The sequence below is a fragment of the Heptranchias perlo genome, chromosome 9 (genome assembly GCF_035084215.1).
Source record: "Heptranchias perlo isolate sHepPer1 chromosome 9, sHepPer1.hap1, whole genome shotgun sequence".
Taxonomy (NCBI): Eukaryota; Metazoa; Chordata; class Chondrichthyes; order Hexanchiformes; family Hexanchidae; genus Heptranchias; species Heptranchias perlo.
In genome coordinates this window covers 51,874,956-51,897,849 of record NC_090333.1, presented here as the reverse complement: position 1 = coordinate 51,897,849, position 22,894 = coordinate 51,874,956, and the positions used below count along the sequence as shown (strand labels likewise).

The 22,894-nt window shown below is 42.6% G+C and overlaps 1 protein-coding gene across 7 annotated transcripts in view; it reads left to right on the top strand.

Annotated features, from left to right (window-relative positions):
• atg4c (autophagy related 4C, cysteine peptidase) overlaps window positions 1-22,894 on the top strand; it is a 58,585-nt gene that overhangs the window by 10,500 nt on the left and 25,191 nt on the right. For 5 of the 7 annotated variants that reach the window (XR_010963871.1, XM_067990410.1, XM_067990411.1 and 2 more), the window contains 5 exons: window positions 8,373-8,606; window positions 9,523-9,874; window positions 13,445-13,588; window positions 16,415-16,485; window positions 18,946-19,091. Coding sequence is in view for 6 of the 7 variants with exons in the window: in XM_067990410.1 (XP_067846511.1) it covers window positions 8,373-8,606; window positions 9,523-9,874; window positions 13,445-13,588; window positions 16,415-16,485; window positions 18,946-19,091 (947 nt within the window). In the remaining variant the exon portion in view is untranslated. The remainder of the gene's footprint in view (window positions 1-8,372; window positions 8,607-9,522; window positions 9,875-13,444; window positions 13,589-16,414; window positions 16,486-18,945; window positions 19,092-22,894) is intronic. The other 2 variants (XM_067990412.1, XM_067990413.1) reach the window with 2 other exon arrangements.

The following is a 22,894-nucleotide window of genomic DNA, read 5'->3' as shown; positions in this document are numbered from 1 at the left end:
CTATGTAGGCAAAGCAAGATAAAGTAAATGATCAGTTAATCTGTTTTTTATGGTATTGGTTGAGGTTAGAAATGTTGGCCTGGAACTGGAAAAATTCCTTGCTCTTCTTTGAATAGTGCCATTGGAATCTTTAATGTCTACTAGAACAGGTTCAAGTTCTCATCTGAAGGATAGCACCTCCAACAATATAGCATTATCTTAGTACTGCACTGGAGTGTCAACAAAAATTATGTGCTTAGTTCCAGGAGTGGGGCTTGACCCCACAACCTTTTGATTCAGAGGTGAGTGTGTCATCCACTGAGCCAAGCTGACATGAAGTGAATTATATCAAAGGCAGGAGGAGAGGGGTATGAGCCAGTGGTTCAGTTCAAAACTTCCAAATGTTATACAGGGAAACATCAGGGCAATTATTGATGTCTCTTGGTCGGTCCTGTTTTGTGCTTTGAAACTTCTGCCTGGGGAAAGCCTAGGAGTACATAGAACACTCAAATTTGACTTTGTTTGATTCTACTCCAAAAGAAATTTGAAAAACAAATTGCAACATCTCAAATTGCTTACAGTGCTTTGTGAAATTGTTACCCACTTGTGAAAGTATTGCGTACTGAATTTGTATTGTGTAGCCCAGAGGATGTTGATCCACTGTAATCACTGATTCCAAGTACTGTTTGGCTTTGTATCTCTTCTTCAGAAAATCATTATTTTAGCTCAGCTGGATGAAAGTATTTGAAGAGTATCTGTTCATTTTGCCAAAACATATAAATGAAACACTTTGATCTGATTCACAATGTGAAGATGTAAAGAATTAAAGGCTGTTTTTGGAATGAGGACTCTTATCAGAAATTTCACTTTGACTCTTTTTACTGTAACTTCTGATGTAGTGATATGGTTATGGGCGTTACATTTTTATAAATGATACATGGAGATATCTCATAGGAAAGAAAGGGGATAATTGGATGGGAAAAGTATATGTTCTTTTCACGCCTGAAATATGTTACTATAACGTTGCTGTGGTAAAAGGGTTTCAACGTTTACTGTAGCAGATTTAGGGGTGAAAAATTCCATTGGTCTGGGAGTTACTGCTCGTGGTACAGACCATCAGAAATTTCTCATTCAAAGCCAGAGATGGCATTTTTTTTAATAGTGCAGTGTCTTATTCTTATCACTTGATGTCACTGCACCAAACGTTTAGATTGAAATGTTATATTGTTGTAGTACCCAATTCTAGCCACTGAGTGGCGTTGCAGGAAATCAAGCAGCTGTGTGCAGCAGTTCTTCACAGCACTACCCAGTGGCTGGTACTCAATATCACATTATGACATTTTATATCCACTATAACAAAAATAAGGCATTGTTCGCATCAATAATTTACAAAAAAATGGAGACTTTTTGTGGGTGTAGAGGAGTTTAAAAAAATTGGGTGTTTTAGAAACAAAAAGATGGTTTGCTAAATGCTGAAAAAACCTAGAGAGGTTAGGAAAACAGGACAATCTCAGCCAGTAAAATGAGAGGGACAAAAGTCAGTGATTCAGAAAATCTGAGGGATTTTTGTAGTTATTTAGACCAGCAATTTTTCTCCCCCCTGCTTTTCTTCCCCTCCACTTTCCTGGAAACACTGACTTATGTTAAGATACCGTTCCACCGTTGCAAACAGCCCTCCATAACTTACTCAAATGAACATTCTTCATTATCAGCCTAGAGAGTGAGTGTTGGCAGGCTGTTCAACTGTTGGGGACATCACCGTCGAGCCCAGCACCCCTCCCCCTTAGCCCAGGCACATGGCAGAGTTTTAGTCTAGTTTACACGAGTCACACGGAGTCGCACTCAGAATCAACATCAAGCATTCCCAGGTTAAATAAAAGCATGGATTTAATATAGATTAAAATTCCCTTGATGTTGTTACATTAAGTATTCCCAAGTCAGGTACAGCACAGGTTAGATGCACCAAAAATGTAGCTTAACCCCCATTTGAAAAAAGCACTATTTCCAATACTAGCCATCCTTGTGTCTTTTTAAGAACATAAGAAATAGGAGCAGGAGTAGGCCATACGGTCCCTCGAATGTGCTCCGCCATTCAATTAGATCATGGTTGATCTTCAACCTCAACTCCACTTTCCTGCCCGATCCCCATATCTCTTGATTCCCCTAGAGTCCAAAAATCTATCTATCTCAGCCGTGAATATACTCAACGACTCAGCATCCACAGCCCTCTGGTGTAGAGAATTCCAAAGATTCACAACCCTCTGAGTGAAGAAATGTCTCCTCATCTCAGTCTTAAATGGCCGACCCCATATGCTGCGACTATGTCCTCTAGTTCTAGACTCTCCAGCCAGGGGAAACAACCTCTCGGCCTCTCCCCTGTCAAGGCCCCTCAGAATCTTATATGTTTCAATGAGATTCCCTTTCATTCTTCTAAACTCCAGAGAGTATAGGCCCATTCAAGTCATTAATATAGATTGTAAATAGCTGAGGCCCAAGCACTGATCCTTGCGGTACCTCACTAGTTACAGCCTGCCAACCTGAAAATGACCTGTTTATCCCTACTCTCTATTTTCTGTCCTTTAACCAATCCTCTATCCTTGCTAATATGTTACCTCCAACCCCATGAGCCCTTATCTTGTGTAACAGCCTTTTATGTGGCACCTTATTGAATGCCTTTTGAAAATCCAAATATACGACATCCACTGGTTCCCCTTTATCTATGCTGCTAGCTACATCCTCAAAAAAACTCTAATAAATTTGTCAAATGTGATTTCCCTTTCATAAAACTGTGTTGACTCTGCCAAATCATATTATGATTTTCTAAGTGCCATGTTACCACTTCCTTAATAATGGATTCCAGCATTTTCCCGGCAACTGATAGGCTAACTGGCCTGTAGTTCCCTGTTTTCTCTCTCCCTCCTTTCTTGAATAGCGGGGTTACATTTGCTATCTTCCAGTCCGCTGGGATCTCGGGAATTTTGGAAGATCATTACCAATGCATCCACGATCTCTGCAGCCACCTCTTTTAGAACCCTAGGATACAGGCCATCAGGTCCAGGGGATTTATCGGATTTTAGTCCCATTAGTTTCTCAAGTACTTTTTCTCTACTGATAATTACTTTAAGTTCCTCACACTTATTAGCCCCTTGGTTCCCCACTATTTCTGGTATGCTTTTTGTGTCTTCCACCGTGAAGACAGATTCAAAATATTTGTTTAACGCATCTGCCATTTCCTGATTTCCCCATTATAATTTCTTCTGTTTCAGTCTCCTAGGAGACCAAAATTTACTTTTGCCACTCACTTCCTTTTTACATTCTTGTAGAAGCCCTTACAATCTTTTTATATTTCTTGCTAGTTTACTTTCATGTTCAATTTTCTCCCTTTTTATCAATTTTTTGGTTGTCCTTTGCTGGTTTCTGAAATTCTCCCAATCCTCAGGCTGACTACTCTTCTTGCCAACACTATAGGCCTCTTCTTTTAATCTATTACTATCCTTAACTTCTTTAGTTAGCCGCGGGTTGATCACTTTTCCTGTGGAGTTTTTATTTCTCAATGGAACATATATTTGTTGAGAATATTGAAATATTTCTTTAAATGTTTACCATTGCTTTTCAACCATCATACCCTTTAATTTATTTTCCCAATCTAACTTTGCTAACTCGCCCCTCATACCTATATAATTGGCTTTATTTAAGTTTAAGACTCTAGTTTCGGACTTAAGTACATCACTTTCAAACTGAATGTGAAATTCTATCATATTATGATCACTCTTCCCAGAGGATCCTTTACTGTGAGATTACTAATTAACCCTGTCTCATTACACAATACAAGATCTAAAATAGCCTGTTCCCTGGTTGGTTCCATGATGTTGACATAGCTCTAGGAAACCGTTAGAATGCATTCCATGAACTTGTGCTCCAAACTACCTTTGCTAATTTCATTTGCCCAGTCTATATGAAGATCAAAGTCCCCCATGATTACTGCATTACCTTTGTTACAAGCTCATATTATTTCATGATTAATACTCTCTCCAATGGTATAGCTACTATTAGGGGGCCTATAAACTACTCCCACCAATGTTTTCTGCCCCTTGTTATTTCTTGTTTCTACCCATACTGATTCTACTCTTGATCTTCCGAGCCACGATCCTTTCTCACCACTGTCCTTATGTTACCCTTTATTATTAGAGCTACATCCCCTCCTTTTGCATTCTGCCTGTCTTTTCTAAACATCGTGTGCCCTGGAATATTTAGTTCCCAACCTTGGTCACTTTACAACCATGTCTCTGTAATGGCTATTAGATCAAACCCATTTATCTCTATTTGTGCAACTAATTCATCTATCTTGTTACGAATGCTCCATGCATCCAGATAAAGAGTCTTTAACTTTGACTTTTTACCATTTTTTTTTACCTTACTTGTTGATGCTCTATTGCTAGTAAACTCTCTGTCCCTTCCTGCCACACTTTGCTTATCTTTACCCAAATCACTACACTGCTCTGTTGCCTTAACTTTTCTCATTAGGTTTCTAAATTTCCCCTCACCTGACCCCTTCCCCCCCCACTTTATTTAGTTTAAAGCCCTATCTACAGCCCTAGTTAATCAATTCACCAGGATGCTGGTCCCAGCCTGGCTTAAGTGGAGCCTGTCCCAATGGAACAGCTCCCTCTTTCCTCAGTATTGGTGCCAGTGCCCCATGAATCGAAACCCCTGTCTCCCACACCACTCTTTGAGCCATGTATTTAGCTCTCTGATCTGTTTGTCCCTATGCTAATTTACACGTAGCTCGGGTAGTAATTCAGAGATTATTGCCTTTGAGGTTCTGCTTATTAATTTAGACCCTAGCTCCTCAAACCGTCTCAGCAGAACCCCATTCTTCGTTCTATCTATGCCATTGGTTCCTATGTGGACCACAACAACTGGATCCTCCCCCTCATGCTACAAGTTCTTTTCCAGCTGAGAGGAGATGTCGGGACTCTTGGTCGCGGCTGCAGAGAACAGTGTCTATTCTCCTGACTATACTATCCCCTACCACTACCACATTCCTTTTTACTCCCCCCTGCACCACAGTGTCGTGGTCAGTTTGCCCATCTTCCCTGCAGTCTTTGCTCTCATCCATATCGGTAGCAAGTACCTCATACCTGTTGGACAAGGTCAAGGGCTGAGGCTCCTCCATCACTAGATCCTGGGTCCCCGTACCTACCTGACTCGCAGTCACACCCTTCCGTCCCTGACCACTGAACAAATCTAAACTATTACCTAATCTAAGGGGTGTGACTGCCTCCTGGATCAAAGTGTCCGGGTAAGTCTCCTCCTCCCAGATGCATCGTAACGTCTGCAGCTCGGACTCCAGCTAAGCAGCTCTGAGCTGAAGTTCCTCAGATGCAGACACTTACTACAGATGTGGTCGCCCGGGATCTCGCTGATCTCCACCAACTCCCATATGCTGCAGTTACGACACACCACCTGACCTGCCATCACTCATTGAACCGGAATTTATTTATTGACTTTATTAGTGTTTTTAATCTCTCGCTATTCTTAGTTTTATTGACTAATTTATGTAGTTTAAGTTATTGATTTAAGGTGATTGGAATGTAATTGCCATTTTGTTTTAAATTGTGGACATTTTTGTGCCGTGGAGTAGAGACTGTCTCAATTTCATTGATTCCTCCCAAGATAAAATAACCAGCTAACACTGTGGGCTTGCGCAAGAAACATGGCCACTTGGATTGATCAGTTGGTCTTTGGAAGTGTGCCACAGCATAAATCAGCATCTTCAGAAGAGGAGTAACTTAGGAACATAGGAACAGAAGTAGGTCATTCAGCCCCTTGAGCCTGTTCTGTCATTCAATTAGATCATGGCTGATCTGTATAACACAACAGCCTGGCAAATGCTGTGATAAAATTACCCCTCAACAATACAAACAAATAAAAAAAGGACAGGATAAGACAAACTGGTCCACCAAGCCTGTTCCATCCCAACATGGCACAACCTACATGTTCCATAAATCATCCTGCCCCTGCAATCACACAGTCTCCTAGGACAGACAAAAAATCTTCGGTCAATTTAGAAAAAAAATGGAAAATTTCTCCTTGACCTCCGAATGCAATCAAACAAGCTTCAGGAGACCACAGTGACTGATACCAGTCCTTTTAACCCACCTACCTTCCATAACTCAAAATGTCTTCAGTTTGCTTGTCCAGCTCCCTTTTGAAGGCCTGCAGCAAATCCGCACTCACCGCATGCACTGGCACCCAATTCCAGAGGTGGCGACTCTCTATGAAAATAAGTATTTCTTAATACCTATCCTGATTCTGTCGTTGCAACTTTTACTGATGCACCCTAGTGGTGCCCTGTTTATCTAGTTCAAGTAACCTATCCACTTGGTCAGAATCTAATCCCTTTCATTATTTTAAAGACCATAATCATAACTTCTTGAAGCCTACACTTTTCCAGGATAAAAAGCCCTAGTTCACCAAGCCTGTCCTGATTAATAAATGCCCTTGAACCTGTCTGTTTTGAAAAATATGTGAAAAGGGCCCATTCCCCCAACGTGTCTAAATTCGCCTGCAGGTTATTTTCTCATGTAAGGTATTAACTCCAGCACATATCTTTGTGTCATCCTCAAGCTTTTGGACCATTCCCCCAATGCCTACATCCAGATCATTAACAATAATAGAAGGCAGGAGTTATTCACAGGGAGTCACAAGACTCAAAACAACAAGATGATCAGGAGATCCACAGATCAGCGTCACTGAGATAATGTTAAGACTAATTTTTTTAAATGACTGATTAATTTATTCTTTTTTGTAATATATTAGTTATCAATAATTAAAATATTAAGGAATTAATTTCTCATGCATTTAACTTTATAAAAGAAAAGAAACTTGCATTAAATATAATTCCTCAGCATGTCTCCAATCTAGATGAGGACATTTCAGAGTTGTGAACAAGGAGTTTAATGGTCAGATTAATGTCTATACATAGAATTTGATATTATGTTGTTTCAGTTCTAAGTTTCATCTTCCATTAGCACCAAAATGATTCCTGCTTCCAATTAATGTCTTGTTCTTCAATTAAAAAACATTTTTTATGAAGAGCAGATTAAAGAAGGCCCCAATATTAATACAGATTTAATCTCTCTGTTCCACCACCCCATTGAAAGATTGAGTGCAGTACTGAAGGAATGGTGCATTATTGGAGGTGCCACATTTCAGATGAGACATTAAGCTGAAGCCCCATCTGCCAAAAACAAATGAACTAGTCATTTATCTCAATGCTGTTTGAGACCTTGTTGTGCACAAATTGGCTGCCATGTTTCCCTAAATTACAGCAGTGACCACTCTTCAAAAGTAATTCTTTGGTTGTAAAGCACTTTGCGATGTCCTGAGCACACGGAAGGTGCTGAATAAATGCAAGTACTTTCTGTTGTTAAAGGGGAAGGAAAGTCTCAAGGAGCACTTTTTTGTTTGAAGTATGCCCCCAATGTTTGCCTATGAAAAATATATAATATTATTTTCTAATTTTTTTTAAAAAGTCACATTTCTGCCTAAACAAGAGGGAAAAACTTGCTCGCATTCAAGTTGCTTCAGTGGTGCCAGTGATAGACAGCAGTCATCTGTGTCCTGTGGCAGGTCCATTAATTGCAACGGCGGCTGCATCTTCAGACTTATTCCAGAGCCTCCCGACAACAGGAGAATATGCCACAGAGTCCAGCATAGGGGGTTTTCCTGGAGTTGGGTGGCTGCCGATCGACTCCTGGGAAAATCTGAAGTTGTGGCTTCTGACTGAAGAATGTAGCTGCTCCAGGATGCTGGTGGCTCCTGCACATCAATGGTGTTACTGGAGCGGCTTGGGCGATGTACTACAGGGAGCGCCATATGTGGGATAAATCAAAGCCTTCAGGACAGGAGATGTAAGAGGAAGGAACTGGAGAGAAAATGTGATGGAAGAGGCAGGGAAGTAGGGTGTTCCAGATTTTATCGTTGTGTTATATGTAATATGCTACATCTATGTTCAGAGATTTTCTTTTCATGTTTTGCTGATCAAGTAGTTTTCAGTCAATTGTAGTTCAATCATCATGGAATGAGAACATGTAGTTCAGCTCATCAACCTCACTCCTTTCACAGACCATGAACAATATGGCCTATCATAGACTCTCCCTGACCCATTTGGCCAATTGAGGGAAAGTTTTGCATAAATACTTCCTGATCCCCAAAGATAATTAAGCAAATCTCCAAAATGTTCATCTATCCTCATTGTCCCCAATTCAACCCTTGCCTGCTCTCTTTCACAGACAGAACAAAACTGCCTTTTCTGTGGCTGTCAGTTTATAACTTAACGCTTCAGGGACTGAATTGTTAAAAAATGTTTTGCTGTTTGCTTTTTCCAGGAATGGATGAGAGTGCATCAGGATGCACAGATGCAGCTGCGAGCACGGAAATTGTTTCATCTAATGTGAATCAATTCCGTAAGGACTTCATCACTAGGATCTGGCTAACGTACCGCCGTGAGTTCCCACAATTAAAAGGGTGCACACTTACGACAGACTGTGGCTGGGGCTGCACACTGAGGTCCGGTCAAATGTTGTTAGCCCAAAGCCTTCTGCTCCATTTTCTTGGTCGAGGTGAGTTTGTTTTGCTTTGATGCAAACCTGTAGCAGATTTTACAATGCTAATTTAATAATGTGTTAAAATGCTGAGTGGCTGAATTCAATGATCCCTACACATCAGAAAGATCCCTGGTTTGATCGCTGCTCTGTGCTGCGTTAGCTGATCTGAGCTGGAGTAGTGATGGGGTTACAACAATTGACTATGGAGAGGAAAAATCAATTGCTAATCACTACCGGGTGACCCCTACTGGAAGTGCATGTGTATACGACACCAGGTAAAGACAGGATGGGGCTCTGCTGTGAAGAATGGCTGCATGGGTGATGTACCAGAAGGAACCAGGCATTTGTGGAACCATGTCCCAGGAAGAAAAAAAGCTTTCAGGACAGGAGAAGTAAGTGGAGGGGACCGGAGAGAAAATTCAATGGAAGAGGCAGGGAAGTCGGGTACCATTGATATATTTCTGCAACAAAGAGCCTTAACCCTTTGAGTACTGATTTAGCCTTTAAACAATAGCTGCAGTAAAATATATTGTAAGTGAGTATGCATAATCTTTAATATTTTCTCCTTTTTGTAGCTCTCCACTGGCACCATTCTATTTCCTGGCTGAGAGGTCAGGCAGATGACTTAGTCCACTACCTCTCCCAATGCTAATCCCACTCTTGTGCTTAGCAGGAGTCATCGGATAGTGGTGAGGACTGGGGAATCCTGGCTGACTTTTCCCTCCCTAGTCCAGGGACACAGACTAATTGAGATGCCTCTAATGCAGCCCTGGATAAGATTAACCAACTCAGAACATGGTGGCCATGGGGCACTTGTAGTCTGTATGGCTCACTGCTACATCAGTAAAGTGTCTGTCTGCTGTGCCATTAGGAAAATCTCTGTGAATGTTCTTTTTCCAAAGTCTAATTGATGGGTTGTATTCCTTTGCAGACTGGGTCTGGGCGGATGCACTACAAATGGTTACCTTGCAATCTGAGCTATTCAAATCCAAGCCATCAACGGTGTCTGATAGTAATGCAGGTTTTACCTTCCTGCCACCTTTAGAAAGACCACCACAGGACATCAGTGAACAGCTGGACTCATCAAGAAACAGGACACAAACTCTAAAGTTAAATCCTGTCAGCACAAGTGAGGATGAGAAGTTGCATAGGAAAATAATCTCTTGGTTAGCAGACAATCCAGCAGCTACATTTGGAATGCACAAACTAATAGAGCTGGGAGAAAACTCTGGCAAGCGAGCTGGGGATTGGTATGGGCCAGCTGTTGTTGCCCACATTTTAAGGTGAGTGAACATTACAGGCTTTTTATTGACCAACTTCGTGCAGGACACTACCAAGGTTTAAAAATGTAGATGAGAAGACAAGAAAAATCAAGTATGAGAAAGGGAAGAACAGATGGCGGTAGGGAGTTCCACAGATTTTGGGTGTTGGAAATTCAAGCAGCAGATTTTTTTTATTAGTTCATGGGATGTGGGCGTCGCTGGCAAGGCCAGCATTTATTGCCCATCCCTAATTGCCCTTGAGAAGGTGGTGGTGAGCCGCCTTCTTGAACCGCTGCAGTCCGTGTGGTGAAGGTTCTCCCACAGTGCTGTTAGGAAGGGGGTTCCAGGATTTTGACCCATTGACGATGAAGGAACGGCGTTTTATTTTCAAATCAGGATGTTGTGTGAATTGGAGGGGAACATGGAGGTGGTGTTGTTCCCATGCGCCTGCTGCCCGTGTCTTTCTAGGTGTTAGAGATCATGGATTTGGGAGGTGCAGTCAAAGAAGCCTTGGCAAGTTACTGCAGTGCATCTTGTAGATGGTACACACTGCAGCCACAGTGCGCCGATAGTGGAGGGAGTGAATGTTTAGAGTGGTGGATGGGGTGCCAATCAAACAGGCTGCTTTGTCCTGGATGGTGTCGAGCTTCTTGAGCTGCACTCATCCAGGCAAGGGGAGAGTATTCCATCACGCTCCTGACTTGTGCCTTGTCGATGGTGGAAAGGCTTTGGGGAGTCAGGAGGTGAGTCACTCACTACAAAATACCCAGCCTCTGACCTGCTCTTGTAGCTGGTCCAGTTAAGTTTCTGGTCAATGGTGACCCCCAGGATGTTGATGGTGGGGGATTTGGTGATGGTAATGCCGTTGAATGTCATGGGGAGGTGGTTAGACACTGTCTTTTTGGAGATGGTCATTGCCTGGCACTTGTCTGGCGCAAATGTTACTTGCCACTTATCAGCCCAAGCCTGGATGTTGTCCAGGTCTTGCTGCATGTGGGCACGGACTGTTTCGGGGTTGCGAATGGAACTCAACACTGTGCATTCAGCAGCGAACATCCCCACTTCTGATCTTATGATTGAGGGAAGGTCATTGATGAAGCAGCTGAAGATAGTTGGGCCTGGGACACTGCCCTGAGGAACTCCTGCAGCATTGTCCTGGGGCTGAGATGATTGGCCTCCAACAACCACTACCATCTTCCTTTGTGCTAGGTATGACTCCAGCCACTGGAGAGTTTTCCCCCTGATTCCCATTGACTTCAATTTTACTAGGGCCCTGTGATGCCACACTCGGTCAATTGCTGCTTTGATGTGAAGGGCAGTCACTCTCACCTCACTTCTGGAATTTAGCTCTTTTGTCCATGTTTGGACCAAGGCTGTAATGAGGTCTGGAGCCGAGTGGTCCTGGCGGAACCCAAACTGATCATCGGTTAGCAGGTTATTGGTGAGTAAGTGCTGCTTGATGGAAGGTGTCGTCGACAATGCTATCACTTTGCTGATGATTGAGAGTAGACTGATGGGGCAGTAATTGGCCGGATTGGATTTGCCCTGCTTCTTGTCGACAGGACGTACCTGGGCAATTTTCCACATTGTCGGGTAGATGCTAGTGTTGTAGCTGTACTGGAACAGTTTGGCTAGAGGTGCGGTTAGTTCTGGAGCACAAGTCTTCAGCACTACAGCCGGATGTTGTCGGGGCCCATAGCCTTTGCTGTATCCAGTGCACTCAGCCGTTTCTTGATATCACGTGGAGTGAATCGAATTGGCTGAAGACTGGCTTCTGTGATTGTAAACAATTTTACAACACCAAGTTATAGTCCAACGATTTTATTTTTAATCCCACAAGCTTTCGGGGGCTTTCCCCTTCCTCACACCGCCTGAGGAAGGGGAAAGCCCCCGAAAGCTTGTGGGATTAAAAATAAAATCGTTGGACTATAACTTGGTGTTGTAAAATTGTTTACAATTGTTAACCTCAGTCCATCACCGGCATCTCCACATCATGGCTTCTGTGATGGTGGGGATATCAGGAGGAGGCCGAGATGGATCATCCACTCGGCTCTTCTGACTGAAGATGGTTGCAAACGCTTCAGCCTTGTCTTTTGCACTCACGAGCTGGGCTCTGCCATCATTGAGGATGGGGATATTCACGGAGCCTCCTCCTCCCGTTAATTGTTTAATTGTCCACCACCGTTCATGACTGGATGTGGCAGGATTGCAGAGCTTTGATCTGATCCGTTGGTTGTGGGATCACTTAGCTCTATCTATAGCATGCTGCTTCCGCTGTTTGGCATGCATGTAGTCCTGTGTTGTAGCTTCACCAGGTTGGCACCTCATTTTTAGGTGCTGCTCCTGGCATGCTCTTCTACACTCCTCATTGAACCAGGGTTGATCCCCTGGCTTGTTGGTAATGGTAGAGTGAGGAATATGCCGGGCTCTGAGGTTACAGATTGTGGTGGAATACAATTCTGCTGCTGCTGACCCACAGTGCCTCATAGAGCCCAATTTTGATCGGATCTATTCTGAATCTATCCCATTTATTACGGTGGTAGTGCCACACAACACGTTGGACAGTGTCCTCAGTGTGAAGACGGGACTTCATCTCCACAAGGACTATGCGGTGGTCACTCCTACCAATACTGTCATGGACAGATGCATCTGCGACAGGTAGATTGGTGAGGATGAGGTCAATTAAGTTTTTCCCTCGTGTTGGTTCTCTCACCACCTGTTGCAGGCCCAGTCTGGCAGCTGTGTCCTTCAGGACTTGGCCAGCTCAGTCAGTAGCGGTGCTACCGAGCCACTCTTGGTGATGGACATTGAAGTCCCCCACCTGTGCCCTTGCTACCCTCAGTGCTTCCTCCAAATGGTGCTCAACATGGAGGAGTACTGATTTATCAGCTGAGGGAGGGCAGTAGATGGTAATCAGCAGGAGGTTTCCTTGCCCTTGTTTGACCTGATGCCATGAGATTTCATGGGGTCCGGAGTCAATGTTGAGAACTCCCAGGGCTACTCCCTCCTGACAATATACCACTGTATTGCCACCCCTGATGGGTCTGTCCTGCCGGTGGGATTGTGCAATGAATCTTGATTATGGCACAGTGAGGATGTAGAGAGGAAGAAGGGAGCCTGGGATGGCACATTTGCAGCTCAGAAGCAACAAGAAAAAAAGTTTGGAAGGACTATTGTATTAACAAAACAGATAGAGATCAGAAAGGAGACGAAAGAAGGACCAAATTTTGACCAACCTTTCCTTTATGTTCAGTATTTTGGGTAAGTTTTCTCTCCTGCTTTGTTCACCTAGCCAGACAACTGCAGCCAAGAGAGCTGGTATATGCCATGCTAGACGGTGCCAAGTTGTGTCTCTTCCTTCTGAATTATCCTCCTTCAGTCGCTGAATGGAGTAGGGCTCAAATCTATATTTGTTCCTGTTCTGTGACTCTGCTCCCAGTTCAATTTACGTGTAGCTTTTTTATTCCTTTGAACTTTTTTGTGTTGATCTAGCAGATGAGAAAATTTAAGTAATAATTGTTAAAGTTTTGTTGTAATTTGCTCTTGGGATGTGGTTGATGCTGGTAAGGCTGCATTTATTGCCCATGCTAGATACCTTGAGGTGGTGGTGGTGGGCCTTCTCCTTGAACTGCTGCAGTCTTTGTGTTCCTACAGTGGAGAATTCCAGCATATTGACTCAATGGCGATGAAGGATCAGCGATATATTTTCAGATCAGGATCATGTGCGACTTGGAGGTAATGGTACTCCCACAACACTGCGGCTCTTGTTGTGCTCGATGATAGAGGTCACAAGGGAGGGAGGAACTGTCAAAGTAATCTTGGTGCGTTGCTGCAGTGAATTCTTTAAATAGTACATGCTGCAGCTACAGTGCAATGGTGATCGAGCGGATGGATATTGAGCCTAATGTCAGGTGTGCTGATCAAGTGGATTGCTCTGTCCTGGATAGTGTTGAGTTTCTGGAGTGTTGTTGCAGCTGCATCCATCCAGGAAAGTGGTGAGTATTCCATCACACTCCTAAATTGAGCCTTGTTGATGGCACAGAGCACTTTGAGGGTCCAAGAGGTGGAGCCGCTCATGGCAGAGTGCCTAGCCTCTGCCCTGCTCTCGTAAGCACGTTGTTGATATGGCTGATCTAGTTAAGCTTCTGATCACTGTTGACTCCCTTGATGATGTTGATGGGGGACTCAAGAGGTGGTGCCTTTGAAGGTCAGGAGAGATGGCTCGGAATTTTCTTGTTTGAGGTGGTCATTACCTGGTACTTATGTGACACGAATGTGCCACTTGTCAGCTCAAGCCTGGATGTTGTCCAAGTCCTGCTGTCGTCTGGCATGGGCTGTTTCATTATCCAAGGAATTGTGAATGGAGCTGAGCACTGTGGAACAACCCCACTCCTGTTTTTACAATGACGGGAAGGTCATTAATGAAGCAGTTGAAGATGAGCCAAGGATGATTCCCTGAGGAATTCCTACAGTAATATTCTGGGGCTGCAATGATTGTCCTCTGACAACCACGATGTTCCTCTTTTGTGACATGTATGACTCCAGCCGCTAGAGAGTTTTCCCTTCGACCCCCATTGATTTCATTTTTACTAGGGCTTGGTTGAATGCAGCCATGATCTCGAGCGCAGCTATTCTCACTTCTCTGGCATCCAGCACTTGCATCTATATCTGGAATAAACCTTTGCTGAGTTCTGGAATAAACCTTTGCTGAGTTCTGGAATAAACCTTTGCTGAGTTCTGGAATAAACCTTTGCTGAGTTCTGGAATAAGTGGTTCAGCCTGAACCTGAAGTGAACATTGGAGAGCAGGTTACTGGTGATTAGGTGTTGCTTAATGGCACTACTGACTCCTTTCATCACTTTGATGAATGGGAGGAGGCTGATAATTGGTCATTAGATTTATCCTGTTATTCTTTTGTGGCTAGGACATACCTGGGCAACTTTCCAGATTGTTGGCTGTATGCCAGAGTCATAGCTGTACTGGAACAGCTTGGAAGGGGCAGCCAGTTTTGATGTGCAGGTCTTCAGCACTACAGCCAGGATGTTGTCAGAGTTCACAGCCTTTGCTATGAAAATGAGCCATAGTAATCGTGATTAATTGTCAAGATGAGTGAATGATCGACTTTCTTGGGAGTGGAACTCTTTCATACTTAAGGCACCCAGTGTCAGGATCTCTCTCTTCCACCTGGACATTGTCTACTCTCACTCCAACAGAGCTATTCTCTTGCCTCCTCACCTGACAGAGTCCTTTTCAATCTCATAGTCCCCCACATTAAGATTTGTTTCATCCTTTCTTTCCCTCCTCTCGCTCAATGGGGTCGGTCTCTGCTCTTTTGTTTCCCTCTCTCGTTTTCTCTTTCTCTCTCTTTCTCTATCTCTTCTCTTCCTTGGGGCTTTCTCTTCCTCCTCCTCGAATAAGTTCATTGGTATCACGAAGACCATTTTGGTTCATTCGGCCAGCTCCAGAGTTCAAAAACAGAACAGAGTTCACAGAGTTCGTAAATTGTGGTCCCAATACCAAGCACTGGGGCAACCCACACAGTACTTTCCTCTCTAACCCCCAACGTAACTCCTCCAACGTGATCTAAATGCACTACCCAAGCGTGATCTAAACACACTTCCCTGTGTGATATAAATGCAATGCACAGTTTGGGCTCCACAGGCTCTACTGTCTGACATTTTCCATGGTCTGGATTGGTCTGAGGTTCTGGCCCCCATTGAAGTGAATAGAGACTCTCTGGGAGGCAGGTGGTTTCTTTCTGTCAGTGACATTGGCATGGACTGGAGGGAAGATGTGTCTCCATTTGGGCAAGATTGATGAATTTTCAAGCAGGATTTTTTTGATTTTGTTTACATCGACCCTAGGCGACACAGAAAGTAAATCTGCCACACTTTCCTTCCATTTTAACACCTATCATAGTGATAAGAATTGAAAAAGCCCTTCTGTGGGAACTGCTTGATAATTAGTGATTGAGTGGGGCTGGGGGGGGTCTGAGTGGTGCCATGGATTATCACCATTTGATTTACTGCTTGGGTTTTAAAACCAATCTCAACATGAGGGAATGTAAAGATCGTGAGAGAAGTTGTTTTGGGGTGGTCTCATTACAGTTTCCAATTCAGTATTAAATTGATAAGCTCATTCAAAGGTCATAAGGATGAGGAAAAGAGGAAAAAATATATTGGTCCAGTAGGGGATGCTTCTTTGACATTAGGACTGAGGCGCATTTTTGGGGCAAAGCAGAGAGCTTTTTACTTGCACCTAACCATGCGATAAGGAGTGCTTGATGCTGACAGGATTCCTGAAATGGGCAAGCATTTCATTTCCCAACACTGATACCCCTCACTTTGATGAGTACAAAAAAAAGTACTTTTTAAAAAAAATGTTGCTCAAAATGGTGCTGAATTGCTGCACAATATTGATATATTGTACCCTGACCTCAAATCTTTTCCTTTTATAGTAAAAATTCAGTTGTTTTAGAGTTTTTAAAAAATAAAATCAGTCTAATTCGATTAGCATTGATTCCAAGGTGACTGTCTAAACCTATTTAAATCCATTGCTTAGGAGAGCAGTGGAAGATGCAGTGGAGCCCGAGCTGCGAGGAATAACAGTTTACGTTGCTCAGGACTGTACGGGTGAGTGACACGGTATGGTAATGAGAAAAGCTGACTGGGCATCTTGCCCAGTTCTGCCAGTCATCTGAAATTGATGATGCCAGGCAGCGTTTAACATTATTGAACATAACTCAGGTCTGATGTGTGAAGAGTCAATGCTTCTGTGTTCTACTTGAGGGTAATTTTAATTCTTTTTTTAATGCTTTAGGTTCAGAATGAAGATCAAGGGGGTCGTGGCTGCATATTTACTCCTGTATAAACAATGTCATAGCTTTAGTAAACTATGACACCCATTTTCGCTTAGTATAAAAACAGTAAATGCTTGAAGTATACAGCAGGTCAATCAGGAAGAGAAGGATTGGTTAACATTTTAGATGAGACCATGGGACTGGAGATCCCCTTTATGATTGATTAAAACAAAGAGGGGAGAACAAGAGGTCAAGATGTGGTAACATATTTCACAAAGAGCCAGCTGTTGGGTATAATTACTTGTAGATTTATAAATTCATATACAGTATTTACACCTCAGGAAAATGATGCAAAGGGCTGTATACTTACAAATGACAACTCAGTCAGGCATGTAAATGACATAAGAAAGACAAAGCCCTGATTTTAACTTAACCTACCTGGCGAGAATAGGGTGGGTTTGGGTCGGATGCCCGATTTACACCCAGCCCGATTTTTGGCTCCAGTGAAATCAATGGAGCATGAAGTTGAGCGCAGTGTGAATTGCGCGTCCGACCCGAACCCACCCTTTCTTGCCGAGCAGGTTAGGTTAAAATCGGGGCTAAAAGGTGAGCGTATTATGTTTTTATTTCATATTTCCATCATATATGATCTTTTCATCTATTTTCATAGAATCCTAGAAGTTTACAACATGGAAACAGGCCCTTCGGCCCAACATGTCCATGTCGCCCAGCTTATACCACTAAGCTAGTCCCAATTGCCTGCACTTGGCCCATATCCCTCTATACCCATCTTACCCATGTAACTGTCCAAATGCTTTTTAAAAGACAAAATTGTACCCGCCTCTACTACTGCCTCTGGCAGCTCGTTCCAGACACTCACCACCCTTTGAGTGAAAAAATTGCCCCTCTGGACCCTTTTGTATCTTTCCCCTCTCACCTTAAATCTATGCCCCCTCGTTATAGACTCCCCTACCTTTGGGAAAAGATTTTGACTATCTACCTTATCTATGCCCCTCATTATTTTATAGACTTCTATAAGATCACCCCTAAACCTCCTACTCTCCAGGGAAAAAAGTCTCAGTCTATCCAACCTCTCCCTATAAGTCAAACCATCAGGTCCCGGTAGCATCCTAGTAAATCTTTTCTGCACTCTTTCTAGTTTAATAATATCCTTTCTATAATAGGGTGACCAGAACTGTACACAGTATTCCAAGTGTGGCCTTACTAATGTCTTGTACAACTTCAACAAGACATCCCAACTCCCAACTTGCTGTTTGATTGCAATTGGCTTAGCCTTTTCATAAATGTTAAAAAATGCATTTTTATTTATTGGTGTGTCTATTGCTTATTAGTATTGTACAGAATGATTAGGGATGGACTGTAATAGGTCACTATGTATATTGTATGAAGCTATTTAATATTTTTGAATATATGTTAATTCTGTAATATATTTGAAAGGTAAATGTGGCATCTGTGATGTTTTTCACATTATAAATTGTCTAAATATATTATAGATGGTGTTAACACACTGTCCCTTAATCATTCGAACCCAGGCTCAAATTCATCCCAGAAGGGATGAAAGTCTGTCTCTGCTGGCTGTAAACATCCTACATGAATTGAGTTTGGGGAAGTCTCAACCTGGGGCCAGAGCACAAAACTAGCTTTAATTTAACACTGGTCGCTCAGAGGCTACAAGATGGTTGGTGCAACAAATAGTAAAATGTCACACAAATTTAATTGGTGGTGCTCTTCTGAAGAAGGGCTGAAGTGCATAGGGGTAGAGTAGCAGAAGCTTTACTTTGAACTTAATTGTGTAGAATGTACTGTTTATATTTGTATTCTACCAATTATTTTAAAAAAGGAAATAAAATGTTTTCACATTCACAGAAATCTGACCGTACCATTTTTAGTTGTGAAAGCCAAAGCTGTATCTGGAGTCTGTAACTAAGTGAATTATATTTTTTTATATTAATGAGAAACCTAGATGAAAGGCTGAGAGCCATAGGGAAGGACATCATCAAGGTTGAAAAGAGTGAAAGAGATTATGAAATAAATCAGGGCACTAACTTTAGGTTTCTAAAGCCTGAAGATTGTCGGAGAAAGCAAAGACTGAAGGAGATGACACAGTTTCAAAGTTCTGGGAGAGAATAAGTTGGAATTGGAGGATGATGCAATAAGTTTTGGATTCAACACAGTGTAGATTGCAGGGAAGAGAAAGAGCATGTAGAAAAGGTTATTTGGAGTTTTGGAAGAACAAAACTATTATTAAACTGTAACTCACTATCTTTTTCAGTTTACATTGCTGATGTAATAGAAAAACATTTGCAAGCTGTTGGATCTGGAATACCAAAGTCATCGGACAGGAGAGCTGTTGTTATCCTAATACCAGTGAGACTTGGAGGGGAGAAGGTCAACCCTGAATACAAAGAGATTGTAAAGGTAGTGGTGATGGAACTTCTTTATGATCTAAGTCACTCTGTGGTGTTTTGTTATAAATCCTTTTCTCATCGGAGTTTCAAATTCTTCCATCTACCAACCAGGAGTCATACCAGATCACCAATGGGGAGAAATTACAAGGGCTGATTCACTTAAAATGCTTTCTGTGCTGTTTGATTTTTGGTTTGTGGTGGTTGGGACACTGCAATCAACCTCAGTTTCCTTGTTCAAAGAAGGGGCAGAAAAGTCAGCCAACGTCCTGCTGCTGATTATTCTCTAGTAACTTTTGCAGCAAAGTATATGTGTGTATCCATCTGATGAGGACAGGATTCATCTTGGCCATGACGGTCTCCACAGCTACATAGCCTGTTGAGAGTGTCATAGCTCTCATGTAATGTATTCCCATTTTGGTACGGGACTGGAGGATGGTTGGCACACTTGGAACTGAACTGAGAATGCATCAACCTCTCCAGGAGAGATGGGGAGAAAATGGAGGGCACGAATAAATATGGGTGCAACTACTGGGAGGAATGATGAGAACATGTCCAAGATGTTCTGGCATGGCTAAAGTCCCCCTTTGCTCCCCACTGCAAATTGACTCTTCCCTGCTGTTTGTCAGGTTATTTCGAAATGTTGTTTGGTTTCAAGCATTTTTCTATGTGCTGATGCTTCTTCAAAATTTTGGATGGTATTCTTAATGCATAACTTGTTTGCCATCAAACTCATGATAGATATCGGCCAGACCTATTGTACAATCATTGCTAAGGATACTCGGAGTCAGCCTCTACACAGGTACTTGGCCAAGAACGAGGTAATGGATAATTTAAAGTTCATCTGGGCAAAAGAGTCCGAATGGATTTTCCTTTTGTTTGATGGCTACTAGACCACTGGAATATTGCTGTTTAGAGGTATACAGCTTGGTGGGAGTCAAGGAGTTGGAAGTCCAATAAATCTAAGTGTACCACCTTGAGCTCCAATTTTTGCACCACTTGAACTCCAGTCAGTTGAAAGGCCTTTAGGCTAGTCATCGTACAACATGGCATCACGTCATGTTATGGCAGCATCTGTATCCAGACCAAGAGATGGTCGAAAAGGTTATAGTCTCTCACCTGAATGTATTTGATTTAATTTTCACATCAACGATTGACCTGTTAATCTACAGAATGTGGGTTTTCCACTGGCTGTAAAACCAGTCATTGAAGGCAATGAAAACATTTTTTTAAAAAGTACACCCACGTCCAAAATAGATGATGGGAGCAGGAAGTAAAGCAGAAGTAAAAGGTGTGAAGTGTTTATTACTTTAAAATTTTAAAGTAATATTGTATTTTAAGTGTTTAATTTGGCAGTTCAGGTTTAATAATGCAATAAAGCCATTCCTGATGGGAGTTTCAGAGCTGCCAGCTGTCTGATGGTTAAAGGTGTTCTACAGTATGTTGTGCATTGCAGTCTATTAAGGAAGGAAGAATTTATTTCAGTCTATTAAGCAATACATAACGGTGTATTTTCTTTTCCTCCCCTCTTTTTTTTCTACCAGTTTTCTCCCGTCCCATATTGCTGTCCTGAACACGTTGGGGTAGAAATTGAACCTCGTTGCATCTGTTTTGTGGGCATAAAATGGGCAAACTGGGTGCCAATTTCAGGGACCATCATCCTGGGGCCAAGGATGCCTGAAAGACATCTGACCTGATATTGGGTTGTATCATTTTTCATGTGACCCTAGTGGCCGCCTAAAACATGTATTGGGCCCCTTTAATACATAGTTGAAGGGCCAAATGCCTGTTTTATGCCCCTGCTAAATTGAATATCATGGAGCCGGGCCTACTCTGCTCTGGATTCTTAAGCGTTTGCTGCGGCCTAAGTTCTGACTTCCGCCAAAAGATAAGTTTTTTTTAAAAACAAAAAACATTGCTGTGGAGCCAGGAGGAGCAAGAGTGCTCCCCCCCCCCCCCCCCCCACCCACTGACTTTACAGTACTTGCAAACGTTCTCCCTTGTTGAAGCTCCATTCTGTCCCCCCAGGACTTTACCTTAGGGCTGCTGCCGGCGAGGCAAGTGGCCTGACATACAACAATGTAAAATGTGCAAGCTGCCTGTGGAGGCGTGACAGGCGCCGGCTGTTCGTCCAAAAAATGTAAACGAGGCCCGTAGCCCACTTTCCAGCTGGCCTCAGTCCACAACCTATTTCTAGGCTATTGACTCCTTGGTGGGCTACAGTTCCATAGCACAAGGTGACTCCAGCACTGTAGCCAAGTGGCTGTTATTTATGTCTGCCTGCAGTTTGACTGCAAGGTGAATCACAGCCAATTCTGTTCTCAGTCAGTGTCGATGCAGACATATTTCCAACAGGGATTCCTGGATGGAATTCAGAAGGGAAAACTCCTCACGTCCCTAACTCGGGGATCTGAGGCAATTTATAATGCACCCTTGCCGTTCCAGCTGAGTTTAGCCAACTCAGCACAGACAGGGATTGAACCTGTGACCTTGTTCTGTTTGGCCCAGCTAATTATTTACCCAGCTGAGCCATTTGAGGAGTGAGTTTATTTTGTATTTTCACTGAAATTAGTTGCAGCAATTTCGAAACCATTAAAGCATCATTGAATGGTCCTATAATAGTGTTGTCTTGTGGCTGTGTTAAAAGCCTCCTGAACCACACAATAAATTACCCATTCCTATGGCCTTGAATTTATCCACATGGTAAGCTTTTATTGCACTTCACTTAACATATGAAAAGTGTGCTAACTAAGCATGCTTAGCTGGGCAGGTAATAAATACCTTGAATATTTCCAGGGTCAAGGCTGCTTGGTCATTAAAAAAGTACACTTTTTATGCTCATTATAGAGCCTTGTCTATAAATGAAAGCCAAGGCTAACAGCTGATAAACATTTGTGTTCTTGTGATCAGTAAAAATTTGCAGTTTGAATATTTATAAACATCTTAAAGTGTGAAAATTCAATGCTATTAAAAAAATAAATTGAAGCTCCCTGATGGCTCAATAGGTAACTGAACTTCCCAATGTGTTACTGAGACATAAAGATCAGGAGGGTCCACGTTCAGTTCCTGGTATTTCCTGAATTAGTTGATAACAGTCAACAGTGGTGGTATTGGTCCCTAGTTGAGAGAGGGAAAAAGTTACATCAAGTCTACAGCACAGAAACAGGCCATTCGGCCCAACTGGTCTACACGAGCCTCCCCCCACCCTACTTCATCTAACCCTATCACCATATCCTTCTTGTCCTTTGCCCCCTTGTGTGCTTATCTAGCATCCCCTTAAATGCATCTGTGTTATTTGCCTCAACTACTACTTGTGGTAGCTCATTCCACATTCTTACTACTCTTTGGGTAAAGAAGTTTCTCCTGAATTCCCTATTGGATTTATTACTAACTATCTTATATTTATGACCTCTAGTTTTAGACTCCCCCACAAGTAGAAACATGTTCTCTACGTCCAGAACTTTGCACAGTACTTCAAGTGTGGACTAACCAAGGTTCTATACAAGTTTAATATAACTTCTCTGCGTTTCAATTCTGTCCCTCTAGAAATGAACCCCAGTGCTTGGTTTGCCTTATTTATGGCCTTATTAACCTGCGTCGCTACTTTTAGTGATTTGTGTATCTTTGCTCCTCTACCCCATTTAGACTCTTATTATCCAAACAGTATGTGGCCTTCTTATTCTTCCTACCAAAATGCACCACCCCACACTTATCTATATTGAAATTCATTTGCCAATTACATGCCCATTCTGCAAGTTTATTAATGTCTTCTTGTGTTTTGATGCATTCTTCCTTTGTATTAACTACACCCCCCAA